This window comes from Tetrahymena thermophila (genome assembly GCF_000189635.1).
Source record: "Tetrahymena thermophila SB210 genomic scaffold scf_8254811, whole genome shotgun sequence".
NCBI lineage: Eukaryota > Ciliophora > Oligohymenophorea > Hymenostomatida > Tetrahymenidae > Tetrahymena > Tetrahymena thermophila.
In genome coordinates, this window is record NW_002476567.1 from 752,305 (window position 1) to 768,365 (window position 16,061).

Below are 16,061 nucleotides of genomic sequence, written 5' to 3' on the forward strand. Positions count from 1 at the left end.
TTTGTAAAATCTATTATTTTTAATTAGAAATTAGTAATTCCTACTTACACTTGTTATCAAAAGGATATACACAACAATTTATTTTTTTTTTAAAGTTAATTTATTTTTAGATTACAATTTGATAAATTTTAAGAGAATTTAAGTGCAAAAATATATTTTAAAACTGAATGAGACATTAATAATAGGTATAAATTAAGAATTAAATAATTATATTATAACTAATCCTTATTAGATAAAAACAGATTCATCAATAAGAATTAATTTTAAAACTAATTGATAATTCTTTTATATTTAAAAATTGTAATCTAATTTAATTAATTATATTTTATGATTACATGCATAAAAAGTAAAGATTTCAAGTAACATAAATAAATTTCTTTATTTGAAATAAAAATCAATAACACTTATTCAAAGTGATGTTTAAAACTTAAAATGAGATCATTGCTCAATAATCTGACTTTTAATCAAAAAATACTTATTTTAGTGTATATTTAACAGATGAACTTAATTTTAATAACATCAAAAATACAAAATAATAAAATGCAAAAAAAACTTGTCTTGAGAAAAAGAGTAAATAAATACTTACTTACATTATTAAATTTTATTTGATTAACTGTTCTCAAACTTTTAGATTTTTAATAAAATAATATCATATGATTTCAAGTGAAAACTTAATTTATTTTAGGATATTCATTGATAAAAGTATTAAAGTTAATCATATGATTAGTAAAATATTAATAGTTAGGATTTCCTTTTTTTATTAATTTACATTATTTATTTATTTTAAATATTTTTATTTGTTTAAATTTCATGTTAATAATTATTTTATTTTAATTTTTGAGAATGTTAATGATATTTTTAAAAAAATAATTCTTCAATATAAAAATTAAATTTTAATTTTTCAATATGTGCTCACTGTAAAAACAGCCAATTAATCCTAGTTTTCTAGAACAATAATATTTCTTATATTTTTAAAAAATTCTTATTTGCCAAAATATAAATTTCGGTTGCACAATATAAAAACTAAAAATCTTACAAATCGTAAAATATACTCAATAAAAAAAATGTGTATATATTTAAAATATATGTTTAAATGTTAGCTCTAATTCCTTGGAATGCTATATTTATAATATGGAAAATATATTAATTAAACTAAAATAATAACTATCTTTAGAAACTAATAATTATCATCAAATGTATTTAATATTTGATGGTATTATATTTTTTTTTTTATAGAATATGTAAATCCTATAAACTAAATAACTGACCTGAGAGATATAAATAACGATGATCAAAACAGAGACTAGTATTTAAATTATGGTTGATCCATGCTAACTCAAATTTGCTATTGCATCATTTATTGCTAAATTTATAATCATTATCATAGATATAATCAAAAGCATTCTACTAAAAACATGTAGTTTAAACTCTTTTTATGCTTCATAAGGTTTAAGAATTAGCATAACAGTTGTTTCAACTCCTAGTACTAGACAACATATATAAACTTAGTTAATAGGATTATCTTGATTAAAAACCAATTGCTATATAACTATGGTTTTGCGAAATAAAAACAGTAAATTAATTATTGCTTTTTTTCTGTTAATCTCAAGTCCATTATATAAAAAACCATATACTTTTTTTACATTAGTATTTTGTAGTAAATCATTTACTTTGATTTTTGTTGATTTAAATGTCAGGCAATTTAAAAATAAAATTGCTAAAAGCATTAACATTCCTACTACTACTCCTATAATTGTTTTTGCATTCATCTATTTAGAATCATAAAATTGTAAGAATACAGCTAATATTAAATCACAATATGTTAGGAATCCTAAACCAACTATTATTTGATAAAAGTATTGTTTTGAATAGCTTTTACAGAAATCTACAATAGAATTTGTATGGTCAGCAAATTTTGTAGCAATTAATCTAAAAATTAAGTATAAAATAAATGATAATGACCAAATAACTATTGATTATATTATATTTGAAAAAAAGAAAGTAGAAATTTCTTCCATTCTAAATTTAAAAGGTGCATTTGAAGTATAATCTCTAATATTAGGTATGATTTCGAAATTAGCAAAATCTAACAATTTCAAAACATTGTAAAGAGTGGTATTATATTAGACATTCAGGTATAAAAGGTAGTTAGATAGCTATAAAATGTCAAAGAAGCTCACTAGTAAATAAAATGGAGATCCTATTAAAAGCATAATATGAGATAATATAACTAAATATGACGTAACTTAAGCTATTCCAGTTACTTTTGGGTACACTAAATCACTGTAGCTAGGTAAATCTCCATTAATATAATAAACTTTTAACCCAAATAGTTAATCATCAATAACATTCTTTGGATTGACAAAGTTCACATAAAGTTTCTTAAAAGGTTTTGAATCAACTTTTACAATTATATTTACAAATACCTTAAGGGTGTAAACTCCATTAACTGTAGGATGATCTTAAACCTTTACTAAATCATAATTTATGTCATAATTAGTTGATGGATATTCATTATCTAAACTAAAAATCCAATTTTTGTTTGTAACGAAAACATCTTCATCAAATATTATTTAAGCTTAAAATATTATTTTATCTTAATCTCTTGATATTTCATTAGATATAACCAATGTTGGAGTTGCTCCCCCATATGCTACTTTACAAATTTAAATACCATTAATATCTTTGTACTTTACATATCCACTTGGGCATTAAGTCAAACATTTTTTAAAATCCAAATCTAAATAATATTCATTTGGTTTACACACAGTGCAATAACCAGGATTGCATAGTTTGCAGTTTTCATCTAGTAATTTGCAAGGTTGGCATATTTAATTACTATCACCATAAGTACCATCTGGGCAAGAAGAAATGCACTATTTATTTAAAAGAAAATAGGGCTTAGCACATTTCAAGCATTAGTCAGGAAATTTAGCATCACATTATATACATTGAGTGGGTTAAGAACAGAGTTTACAGCTCATAGTAGATTAATCTGTATATTTAAAATCTGGACACAAATTAGAGCATTTATTTGTTTATAGATCAAGATATAAACCATTTTTGCAAAGTTAACACTACGAAAGAGTGCATTTTTGGCAATTTTGAAAAAGAGAATCGCATATTTAACATTTGTTATTTAGGTCTGCATAATTTGTTGCTGAGCATGATAAATTACATTAATTGTTTTCTAAATATTTTGAATTAGAACTTTGATCACAAGTTAAACAATTTAAAGGATTAGTAGGATCACATGTCAAGCAGGTGGAATTTAAGCAATTTTTGCAAATATTAACCCCTCCTATATTAGTTTAATATTGTTTTGAAGGGCAACTCAAAGTACACGTTTACTAATCTGTATTTAAGTAGTAATTTGAATCACATGAAATACAATTACTAGTTGTGCAAGTACTACAATTCGGAAATTTAGTTGAACACAAAACACACTAATCACCATTTTAATAATATTTTGAGGAACATTTTTCAACACAATTACCATCTTAAAGATATGGATACGATGACTTTGGATCACAACTTGTGCACTAATTCAAATTTATAGTTTGACATGCTTTACATTTAAGATTCGTGCAAGTTTAGCATTGAGAAAAGGGAGATGAAGGATTTGCTCCATAAACACATTATGAAGTACATATTTTTGCTACAGGGTCAAAAAATTCATTTGAATTTTAGCATTAACTGCATGTGGTAGATGTACATATGCTACATCCTATAAATAATTTGTTGCATTATTAGCATATATTTTAGCTATCTGCATATTTTCCTTAAGGACAATGAGAAATACATTAATTTTAATCAAGAACTGCTCCATTACTACATAATTGACAAGTTTAATTATTACTAATATCTATTGTACATTTTATGCAAGAAGCTATTTTATCACAATTTTAAACACATTACTTTGAAGGAGTGTTAACACCAACTAAAGGAGGGACACATGAATCTACGCAAGAGTTTGTTGTAATATCTAAATATTGATTTGTATTAGTGCATGAAAGACAAGCATTTGAAGAACAAGTTGCACAACCTGGAAAAGTACTTGAGCACAAAATGCACTAATTCTAATTATTATTATAATAATTTGATGAACAACTAGAAACACAAGTATTACCTTGTAGATAAGGATTTGAGGATTAAGGATAGCACGATGTACAAGAATTTAAATTAGAATTATCGCATCTCATACAAAGATTATTAGTGCATTATATGCATTAGTTAGACCCCTTAGCAGAAGTAGCTGCATACCCAGGAGGGCATTACAGTTAACAAGTATTTAATCCTTATACTAAATAATAGGGGTCTAAACACTATTTACATGCAACGCTATCACATTTACTACAGTTGGGGAAATTATTTGTGCAACTAATACAAACATTACTTGCATTAGGATAATAACCATTATTGCATTATATTTAACAAATATTTCCCTACAAATACATATTTGAAGGACAGCTAATGCAATTATTACTGTTTTGATCACATGTTAAACAATTAGAATTACAAATAATACAGACATTTTTAGGAGGAGATCCAACAGTGGATTTGAATGTGTTATTTGGACAAGTACTTGAACAAGTGTTTGTGATTGGATTGAGGTAATCTGTAGGATTTATACAGCTAATGCATTCATTTATTGTGCATGAAAAACAACCAGAAAAAGTAGAAGAGCATAATGTGCATACTCTCTATGGGTTAGAGTACATAGTAGGACCGCAATCAGTTATACATTAAGTACCATTCAAATAATAAGGAGATATACAAGAAAGACAGTTTTAGCTTGGTGGAAGTTCACATGTTCCACAATTATTATTTAAACAAGAAGTGCATTTGGGAGGGTTTGCTTTGGAATCACTAAAAGTTCCTGGAGGACATGGATTGTAACAAATTCCTTAATAAAGATAATATGAATTTTAACATTTGGTACAAGTTGTAGGTGTACATTCTAAGCATTAAGAAATATTAGAAGAGCAAAGCTTGCAAATTTAATTTAAAGGATAATATTAAGAATCGCAATTAGCTTTACAAATATATCCTTATAAATTTTAATTATTACCACACTAAGTACATTGAGATACATCATTTTAACATGATAAACAATTAGGATCTGTGCATTAAATACATTATCTTTTATCAGGATTTTACTATTACCCAGGAAGGCATTAACTTAAGCATTATGTTCCATCAATAGAAAGATATTTACCTGGCATACAAATCATACAAGTAGAATTATTGGTACATTTTTAGCAATGAGGCAAGCAAAGATTGCATGCCAAATTATTTGGATAGGTTTATTCTGGGCATTTATCTAGACAATTTCCATTATATAGATACTAATTTATTGGACAAGTTAAGCATTGATTGCTATTAGATGCATTACAAGTTTAGCATTAAGTGTTTGAACATGCTACACAGCTAGTTCCATTCCAATATTGTTTGTCTGGACAAACACATTAATTTTAAGAGTCAAGTGTAGCTCCTCCATAGCATGATTGGCAAGTATTTTAAGAAGAGCATGTTAAGCAAGTTGATTAACAAGGTTTACATACAAAGTTATCTAAATAATATCCTTAAATGCATTATGTACACCCATTTGAAGTTAAAGATGAGCATAATTAGCAATTGCTCTAAATACACTTTTTTGAATTTTAAAATAGTTTATTTGATTAATTAAATAAATTTATTTGCTTATTAAAAAATTGAAATTTGAAAAATAATATATTTTTTTTATCTATAATAATAAAAATTTACATTAAATGCATAAATAGAAAATTCCCTAATTCCAAAGTATTAATTTTTGTTATTCTTATCATTTGAACTATCGCTAGGAATATTGCTATAAATAATAGGCATTTAATTATTGATTTAAAATGTAACTTTGCCACTTGGAACTAAGAAATCCTGCTAAAAGTCACCAATATATTCTGGTACGCTTAATCCACAAATTTATTTGGAAGCCATACCATTAATATTTAAAGTCTAGCTAGGAGTTGAGCTTCCAATAACAGAAAATGTAAGATTTATAGGGTTTGTGCTAGTATTGTAATCAATTAATACCCACTTAAACGATACTCTAACATATTAAAATGCTGTTGTATATTATTATGTAGTGATTTGTGAGTTTTTAGTAAAAGAAAAGTATCCACCTAATAGGAAATAATTTCCACAGCGAGTAAATTTAGAATCTAAACCTCCTCCAGATAAAAAGTTATTTAGTTATAACTACATTTTATTTATTTCACTATAAGAAAATATGTAGGAATAAAGTCCTTATATTAAATACTATCCTAGTTATTTAAAAAATGTTTATTTATTTTAATTACTTTGCTGCAAATAAAAATAATTTACCAGGAGTGTTTTATTTATTATCAACACAAATTCCATTTACATTTTAATAATCTTTTGGGCAATATGGCTGGCACTGAGCCTCGTAATTATTTGTTTAAACAGGAACAAATCCAGTTTAGCATTATGTACATTAAGATGTTCCGATTGCCACAGATTAACAATTTGGAATCCAGATACACTTTCCTCCAATATTAAAATGAGGAAGGGTACACGACAAAACACACTTTCCTTCTTATAAAACATAATTACTTAAATTATTGAGAATGCAACTATTTCCAGACAATTGAGAACAATTTGTATCACAAGATTTACATTAATTAGGATCATTTTGGCAAGAGAGGCAAGTATTATCACATGTTTGAATATTATATTATATTTCTTTTATATTTATATATGATTTCCCAGATTCTTCACCATCATCTACAACTGAAAATATTGAATATGAGGGATTTGATGGAATAGCAGTTGTCTAATAATTTACTTTTTTTTAAAGAATATGATGATTTATGTTTTTACTTTAAAATAAAAGATACATATATAAAAATAATCGCTGTTTTGCTCAATGCTGTCTCCTTTCAAATTGCATGGTAGGTTAAATCTTTCTGCAACAGAAACACTTAAAGAATATGAAATTGAATTCATGCTATCCAATTTAAATAATACTCCTACATTATTTTACTTTAATTAAAATACTTCAATTCTAACTTCTCTCATATAATGAGGAGGAAGATTGTTAACCTCAAAAACAGCATAGTTAGCGCTATTTGTAGATGGACTATCTTATGAAAACTCAAAATAACCACCATACATAGGCTAACTAAAAACTCCATATCCATTTTAGCAAGTATAAGTAGGTTTTGAAAATAAAGACAAGTTACCCAAATCACTTGCAACTAGTAAAATGTTTCTGTCAGCTTTTTATTATTTTAATTTATTTAATTAAAAAAGTAAATATATAAAATTAAAAATAAATAGATTTTCATTTTACCTGAAAAGCTTAGCTAGATAATAAAGAAGATTACTATTAGAATATAAAAATAAAATGCCATAATTTATTAAATATTTTTTATTTAATTTTTTGATTGAATAATTTATTATAATGGTATTAGCTAGGTTCTATCATACATAATTTTATTTGACAAGAATTATTGGAAAATGCTAATAGTATATTGTTACGATAATTTGGTTAATTAAATAGAACAACCTTTCTTAAAAGTCTCTAATCTAATTTATTCTAAGTTTTTATAAGCAGTAACTCAAAACTAGATATAATAAAAGTAAATATTTTCTAAATGAACACAATTCTTGTAAATTACAGTAAGGAATCCAACATTTAAACGAAATTTAAAAACTAAGTATCATTTTATTTATGTTTTCTGGTATAAAAAACTGCTTCATGCTGTGACATTAATAATACCTAAATCTTACCATTTAAAGAACAAAAAAGCTTTAGGTTAAGCTTAAGTCTCAAATTAATTTGATCAAGTAAAGCAACATATTACATTAAAAATTAAGGTAAAAAGATATCTTCTTGAACCCCACAAAATTTTAATTAATTTTGTCATTGACCTATTTGAAAAGCAATAAGGATTTATCATAGTCAAAAATATAAATTTATCTCTTAAAAATATTAATAAAGTAAAAATGTATTTAAATCAAAGTTAGTTAGTTTAAATATTAATCTTTAATTTTCTTACTTAATTAATTTGATATAGAATTTATACTTTCATTTAAATCTTAATTATAAATATCGCCATTGCTTTATAAAAATTAAATAAGGTATATTATAATACAAATATTAGTCATTTCAAATTAAGATTTTTTAATAAAAGATTTATTTATTTTTCATAGAAATAAAATAATGGAATAATTTAAGATTTCTTTACTTTAAATATAAATATTATAATTTAGATTCTATCAAAAATAGTATAAGAAGATTTCGACTAATCAAAATTAAATATTTGTTAAAAATAAACAATTTCAAAAACAAATATGCCATATCAAAATATTGCATATTTAATTTAGCTTACATTAATTTGTAGGTATAAACCATTATCTAAAAATAATAATTACAAAATTATTAATTCTAAAAAGGATTAATTTTTTAAGATACTCATTCTGCTATTTAAAGTATGCAAAGTAGATTTATTAATTGATATTAACAATCGCTATCTTGTCTTAATACATTAAAATCAATTTGATTTAGTTTCAAAAGGAGCTTACAATCTATAAAACGAGTATAGAATAATTCTTTTTTTCTTAAATTATTATTAATTGTTTGCATGTTTTTCATCCATATATTTTAAATATTAGCATAATAAAAGAAAATAAGGATATATATTAATAATAATATCAATATTAATAATACTCATTTTGATTAGCAAACACTTTTATATTATGAGGTGATTTTAGATAATCAGTTATCAAACAAATAATTTAAATAATAAAAATTGATTTTAATAAAAAAAAATAGATTTTTAACTCATTAATAATTTTAAAAGTGAGTGTATTGTATTAAATAAACTCTCAAGTTATATTTTACTGAGGATATTTTTATTTTGTTACAATTATTCACAAAAAGATTCATAATTTTTTTAAGAGTGAATAAAAAAATACAGATTAAAATTGATTGAAATATATTACCCAGTCAATTTATTTTTTCTTTCTGTAATATTATTTACTTTACTTCTTTGTTTTGCACTTTTTAAATAGCTGAATTAAAAATTAACTCTGATGTATTTAGTTTTATTAATAATTAATTCTGTAACAAATTATTATAAATCAAATACAAGTTAAGTAAAAAATATATTTACTAATATTTTAGTACTTTCACCTCAATTGTCAAATTTAAGAAAAAAGTATTAGATATTAATACTCAAGCTAATCTAATATTATTTGAAACATAATTCTTTTATTTATACATCCTATATAGCTTATAAACAAGGTAACTTACTTAGGTTATGTAAACCGTAATTATCAAAACAGAGATGATTATTTAAATCAGGAGAGATTACCCTTAACTTAAATTAGAAATAGCATCGTTTACGGCCAAAATGATTATAAGTAAAATTGCTAAAATTAAAAAAAGCCTACTTATAATATGTAACTTGAATTCCTCCTAACTTTGGTAAGGTTTTAGTATCAACATTACTGTTGTTTCTACTCCTAAAACTAGACAGCACATATATGTTTAATTAATTGGATTTTCTTAATTAAAAACTAATTACTGAATTAAAATAGTTCTTCTAAATAATAAAAGCAAATTTATAATTGCCTTCTTTCTATTTATTTCAATACCATTATAGAGGAATCCGTATAATTATTTAATTTCTAATTTATATAGTAGTTAATTTTCCTAAATTTTTGTAGAATTAAATGTCAAATAATTTAAATAAATAATCATCAAAAGCATAAATATACCAAAAGACAAACCAAGTGTCTTGTTTATAGTTATTTAGCTAGAATCATAAAATTATAAAAAAACTGCTAATAGCAAATCACAATATGTTAAAAACCCTAATCCTACTAAAATTTAATAAAAGTATTGTCTTTAATAATTTCTGCAAGCTTCTATGACCAAGTTTTAACTGTGAATACATTTTTTGGCTATTAGCTTACAAGTAAGATATAAAGCGAAGCTAAATGACCAAATAGATATCGACTATATTAAGTTTGAAAAAAAGAAAGAATCTATTTTCTCCATTTTAAACTTATATGGCGCATTAGATTCATCATTTTTTATATTTGGTATAATCTCAAAATTAGCGAAATCTAATAATTTGAATACATTATACAATGTAGGTTGATACTATACATTTAAGTACAAGAGATAATTTGATACTTGTAAAATATCAAATAAACTCACCAACAAATAAAATGGGGATCCTAGCAAAAGCATAACATGACTACACATAATGAGGATTTATATAACTTTAGTTATAGAATTTATTTTTGGATAAGCTAGTTCGCTATAATTTGGTAAGTTTCCACTTAATTAAATTAGTTTCAAACCGAATTGCTGATTATCTAAAATATTTTTTGAGTTAACAAAATTTACATTTAAATAATTGTAACTTTTTGTTTAATCATTTACAATAATTTTTATCAAAATTTTAAGTGCATAAACACTGTTTACTGTTGGTTTTTCTTGTATCTTAACTAAATCGTAGTTTATATTGTAATTAGTTGAAGGATATTCGTTATCTAAACTAAAAATCCAATTTTGATTTGTTACTTAAACATCTTCATCAAATGTTATTTAAGCTTAAAAAATTATTTTATTATCAACTCTTGATATCTAGTTAAAGATTATCAACTATGGAGTAGCTCCTCCTGATGTTAATAAGGTGCATACTTAAATACCTTTTACATCAGTATACTTTATATACCCAGTTGGGCATTCGGTAACACATTATTTTTTATTTTAATCTAAATAATAATCTTTTTATTTGCATTACCTACATTAACCAAGTTCGCATTAAATACAATTGATATCAAGAGATGCACATAATTAGCATACTTAATTACTATCTCCAAATGTACCTGCTGGACAAGAAGAAACACATTACTTATTTACAATAAAATATGGTTGGGTGCATTTAATGCATTGATTTGGGAATCCAGGATCGCATTATTCACACTCCGTTTGCTGCTTGCATATTTAGCAAGTAAATGTGGTCTAGTCTTTATATTTAAACAATGGACAGCTGTTTGAGCAGGTATTTGTTTGGGGATCAAGATATAATCCGCTTTTGCAAGATTGGCATTGTTAAAGAGTACAGCTTTCGCAATTTTAAAAATGCTAATTACATAATTAGCAAATATTATTTGAATCAGCATAGTTTTTAGAAGAGCAAGATTAGTTACATTAATTATTCTCAAAATATTTGAAGCTAGAATTTTGATCGCAGCTTAGGCAGTTTAAAGAATTATTTGGATCACAAGTTAAACACTAAGAATTTTAGCAACTTTGGCAAACATTAATCCCTCCAATATTAGTTTTATACTATTTTGAAGGGCAGCTCAAATTGCAAGTTTACTCATCTAAGCTTAAATAATAATTAGAATTACATTATGTGCAGTTATTGCTTGTGCAAGTATTACAATTTGTAAATTTAGTAGAACATAAAATACACTAGTTTCCATTTAAATAATACTGAGGTGAACAAATCTCAACACAATCCCCATTTTAAAGATATTAATATTTTGAGTTTGAATCACAATTTATGCACTAATTGAGATTATAACTTTGACAAGATTTGCATTTGAGATTTGTACAAACTTAGCATTAAAAGGAGGGAGACTATGGATTTGCTCCATAAATACACTATGAAGTACATATTTTTGCTACAGGGTCAAAATATTCATTTGAATTTTAGCATTAACTGCATGTAGTAGAGTTGCATATAATACATCCTTTAAATAATGCATTGCATGCTTGGCAGATATTTTGATTATCTGGATATTTTCCTGAAGAACAATTAAGAGCACATTAATTTTAATCGAGAACCGTTCCTTCTTTACATTATTGACAAGTTTGATTATTGCTAGCATCAATAGTGCATTTTATGCAAGAAGGTATTTTATTACACTTTTAAACACATTATTTAATAGGAGATTCTACACTATCCAAAAGAGGTGGGCAATTATCCACACAAACATTTGCTATAATATCTAAATACTAATTTGGATTAGAGCATGATAGACATGCAGTTGAAGAACATGTTGCACAACCTGCGAAAGTTGTTTAACATGAAATACACTGATTCTGATTATTTTAATAGTAATTAGTAGAACAACTAGAAACACAATTATCATCTTATAAATAAGGATTTGAAGATGGTTAAAAGCATGATATACACGAATTCAAGTTTGAAAGAGAACATTCCTTACAGAGATTATTAGTACACTTTATGCATTGATTTGAATTGTTAATTGAAGTACTTGCATATCCTGGTGGGCATTGCAGTTAGCAAGTATTTAATCCTTATACTATATAATAAGGATTTGTGCATTATTAACATTAACTAATTGTGCATTCACTACAGTTAGGGTAATTATTTATGCAACTAATGCAAATATTACTTGGATTAGCATAATATCCAACATCACATTTTGCTTAACAAGTATTACCTTACAGAAACATATTTGAAGAGCAGCTTGTGCAATTATTACTATTTTGATCACAAGTTAAACAATTAGCATTACAAATGACACATATATTTTGAGGAGGAGATCCAACAGTAGATTTGAATGTGTTACTTGGACAAGTATTTGAGCATGAATTGTTTATTGGATTGAGATAATCGTTAACATTTATACAGCTATTGCATTAATTAATTGTACATGATAAACACCCTGAAAATGTCTAAGAGCATTATACACATATTCTAAATGAGTTAGAATACATAGTAGGACCACAATCATTTACACATTAAGCACCATTTAAAAAGTAAGGAGTTGCACAAGAAAGGCAATTTTAACTTGGGGCTGCTTCACATGTATTACAAGTTGCATTTCTGCAGGGCTAACAAGAAGGAGGATTATTAGCTATGTAATAGCCTGGATTACATTAACTTACACATTATCCATTAAATAAATAAAAATTATTTTAGCACAATGAGCAAGCTGAGGATGTACATTAATCACAATTTGCTATTTTAGTAGAACAAAGTATACAAATATTACTAGCTGGATAGTATTAAGAATCACAATTAGGTTGACATATAAAGCCTTACAGATTCTAATTATTACCACACTTTTAGCATTAGTTAGGATCTTATTAGCATAATTAGCAATTAGGATCAGTACAGCTAATACACTTCCATGTATTCTAATTCTATTATTACCCTAGAGGACAACTATCTAAACACTATTTTTGATCTATAGATAAATATGAATTTGACTCACATACATCACATGATGAATTATTACTACATTTTACACATTTATTCAAACATGGATCACATTTTTGATTAGTTTTGTTTTAAAATGTATAATCAGGGCAATTAGCAAGGCAAGTATTATTATATAAATATGTGCCATCTGGACAAGATAAGCACTTGTTACTATTTGAGGAATCGCACGATTAACAAGAAGTATTAGAGCAAGGGGCACAAATAGATCCATTCCAATATTATTATACTGGACAAACACATTAGTTAGAGTTATTTAGAGTAGCTCCTCCATTGCAACTTGAACAGTTATTTTAAGCTGTACAATCACTGCATATAGACTAGCAACTAACACATTTAGGAGGAATACTTGTAGAATCTCCATAATATCCTAATGGACATGGATTATAACACTTCCCATTTTAAAGGTAGTAATTGTTTAAGCAAGTAGTGCATGTTGAGGATGTACATATAGAGCAATTAGGAATAAGCGAAGAGCAAAGTTAACAAATATTACTTACTGGCCAATAAAAAGAATCACAATTTATTTTACACACAAATCCTTGTAAATTATAAGGATTTTGACATTGAGTACATTAATTTATATCATTTTAACATTGTAAGCAATTAGGATCTGCACATTTAATACATTAATTATTATTTGAATTTTATTACTATCCAGCAGGGCAATTACTTAAACAACTTTTTCCATCAATTTATAGATAAGTGTTTTGCATACAAATATCACAAGAAGAATTATTAGAACATTTTGAGCAATTCGAAATGCAAGGATCACAATATTATGTTTGATCGTTTGGGAAATATTATTTGGGACAAACTGGAACACAATTATTATTAATAAAGTAAGTGCTTGTTGGGCAAGTTAAACATTTATTACTATCAGCTTTATCACAAGTTTAGCAAGATGTATTTTGACAAGCAACACAACTAGAATTTTACCAATATTATTTGCTTGGGCAAACGCATTAATTTTGAGAGTCAAGAAAAGCTCCTCCATAGCAAGATTAACAAGTATTTGAAGATGCACAAGTTTAGCAAGTTGATTAACATGGTAAACATGTAGAGTTAAAAAGATAATAACCATTCATACATTAAGTACATATATTTTATGTCTACGCTTAACATTAGATGCAAGAAGCTTAAGTACACTATGATTGAATATTAAAATTATATTAAATTTTTAAAATTAAATTATTTTAAAAATATTATTAATAAAAAATAAATAATTAATTTATCAATTTACACTGAAAGCAAAAATTGAGAATTCTCTAATACCAAAATATTAATTTTTATTTGATGAATCGGCAGCATCATCAAATGAAGCTTTACTATTAATATTTGCCATTTAATTATTTATTTAAAATGTTACTTAACCACTTGGGACTTAAAAATCATATTAGAAATCCCCAACAAATTCGGGTACACTCAAACCACATATTTAATTGGGAGTAAGGCCACTAAGATTTAGTGTTTGGATAGGAGAAGAACTTCCAGATACTTGAAAAGTAAGATCATTTGGATTTGCTGAGGAATTATAGTCAATTAATACCCATTTAAATGAAACTCTAACAAACTAGTATGAAGTTTAATAATTTTAAGTTTAAATTACAGAATTATATTTAAATGAAAAATATCCTCCCAAGAGGAAATAAGTTCCACAACGAGTATATTTTGAATTAAAGCCACTGTTATTTTAAAAATTACTTAAAGTTAACTGCAATCTATTAATTTCACTGTAAGAAAAGACATATTAATACAACCCTTGTACCAAATACATTCCTAAATAATAAATAAATTATTTAAATATGTTTTTTTTATTTTTTTATTACCTTATAAATTAGCTTTGATATCTGTACATATCCCATTAACTAACTAGTAATCAATAGGGCAATATTGCTAACATTAAGCTTCATAATTAGCTATCTAAACAGGAAAAAATCCGGCTTTGCAAGTTGTGCATTAAGTACTTCCTTATAAAACTGATTAACAGTTAGGAATCCAAACACAAGCTCCATTAATTTCAAAGTGTGATTAAGTACAAGTATTAACACATTTTCCTTCTTATAGAACATAACCGCTTTAGTTAATCATACAACTTGATCCAGATAAGGAAGAACAAGTGGTATCACATTATGTACATTAGGTAGATGAACCAGAACAAGATAGACAAGAGTTATCACAAGCCTCAATATTGTATTAAATTTCTTTTACTTTTAAGTATGAAGATCCACTGGCTGAACCATTATCCACAATAGAAAATTTAGTGTAAGCATTATTTGGTGGTATGATAGTTGTAAAATAATTGACTTTTTCATAGACAAAATAGTAAATAAAAATAAAAAAGTATAATTATTACAATTGTAATAGTAGTCACTTTCCTTTAAATATGAATTTTATGTTCTATCGCAAGGGATATTAAGTCTTTCAGTTGTATATTGAGCAGAATATTAAAAGGCATAGGAAAAAGGTGTCATGTCATCCAATTTAAACAAAATCCCAACTTAAGCTTATTTCATTTGAAAAACTTCTATTCTCACTTCTCTTCTGAAATGAGGAGGAAGGTTGTTAATGTCAAAAATAGCTTAGTTATTAGTGATTGTAGAAGGACTTTATTGAGAGTTTACAAAACCTCCGTACATAGCTTAATTAAAAACCCCATAACCATTAGGACAAGTAAAAATCGCTTTAGGGAAATAAGATAAATTTCCTAATTCAGAAGAAACAAGTAGAATATTTCTATCTATTTTATAAAATTATTTTGTAGTTAATAAAATAATTTGAAAT

General features: G+C 25.5%; 3 protein-coding genes across 3 annotated transcripts; 2 read left to right on the forward strand and 1 right to left on the reverse strand. All coding sequences in view use genetic code 6, as the record gives it.

Moving 5' to 3' along the window:
* Positions 1-1,088: 1,088 nt before the first annotated feature.
* On the reverse strand, positions 1,089-7,420 carry TTHERM_00059520 (transmembrane protein, putative). The gene is made up of 5 exons (XM_001007684.2): positions 7,352-7,420; positions 6,897-7,277; positions 6,364-6,843; positions 5,767-6,302; positions 1,089-5,651 (listed from the first exon to the last, which is right to left on the reverse strand). Exons 1-5 carry the CDS (start codon positions 7,410-7,412, stop codon positions 1,191-1,193), a joined length of 5,919 nt encoding a protein of 1,972 aa, XP_001007684.2. The 5' UTR covers positions 7,413-7,420; the 3' UTR covers positions 1,089-1,190.
* A 5,288-nt stretch (positions 7,421-12,708) lies between these two features.
* Positions 12,709-14,538, forward strand: TTHERM_000059498 (hypothetical protein; the record flags this gene model as incomplete). Its single annotated transcript, XM_012795523.1, has 1 exon — positions 12,709-14,538. The coding sequence occupies one exon, from the start codon at positions 12,709-12,711 to the stop codon at positions 14,536-14,538; it is 1,830 nt and encodes a 609-aa protein (XP_012650977.1).
* A 35-nt stretch (positions 14,539-14,573) lies between these two features.
* TTHERM_000059499 (hypothetical protein) lies at positions 14,574-15,825 on the forward strand (the record flags this gene model as incomplete). The annotated part of the gene is made up of 2 exons (XM_012795524.1): positions 14,574-14,853; positions 15,119-15,825. The coding sequence occupies 2 exons, from the start codon at positions 14,574-14,576 to the stop codon at positions 15,823-15,825; spliced, it is 987 nt and encodes a 328-aa protein (XP_012650978.1).
* Positions 15,826-16,061: the final 236 nt, after the last annotated feature.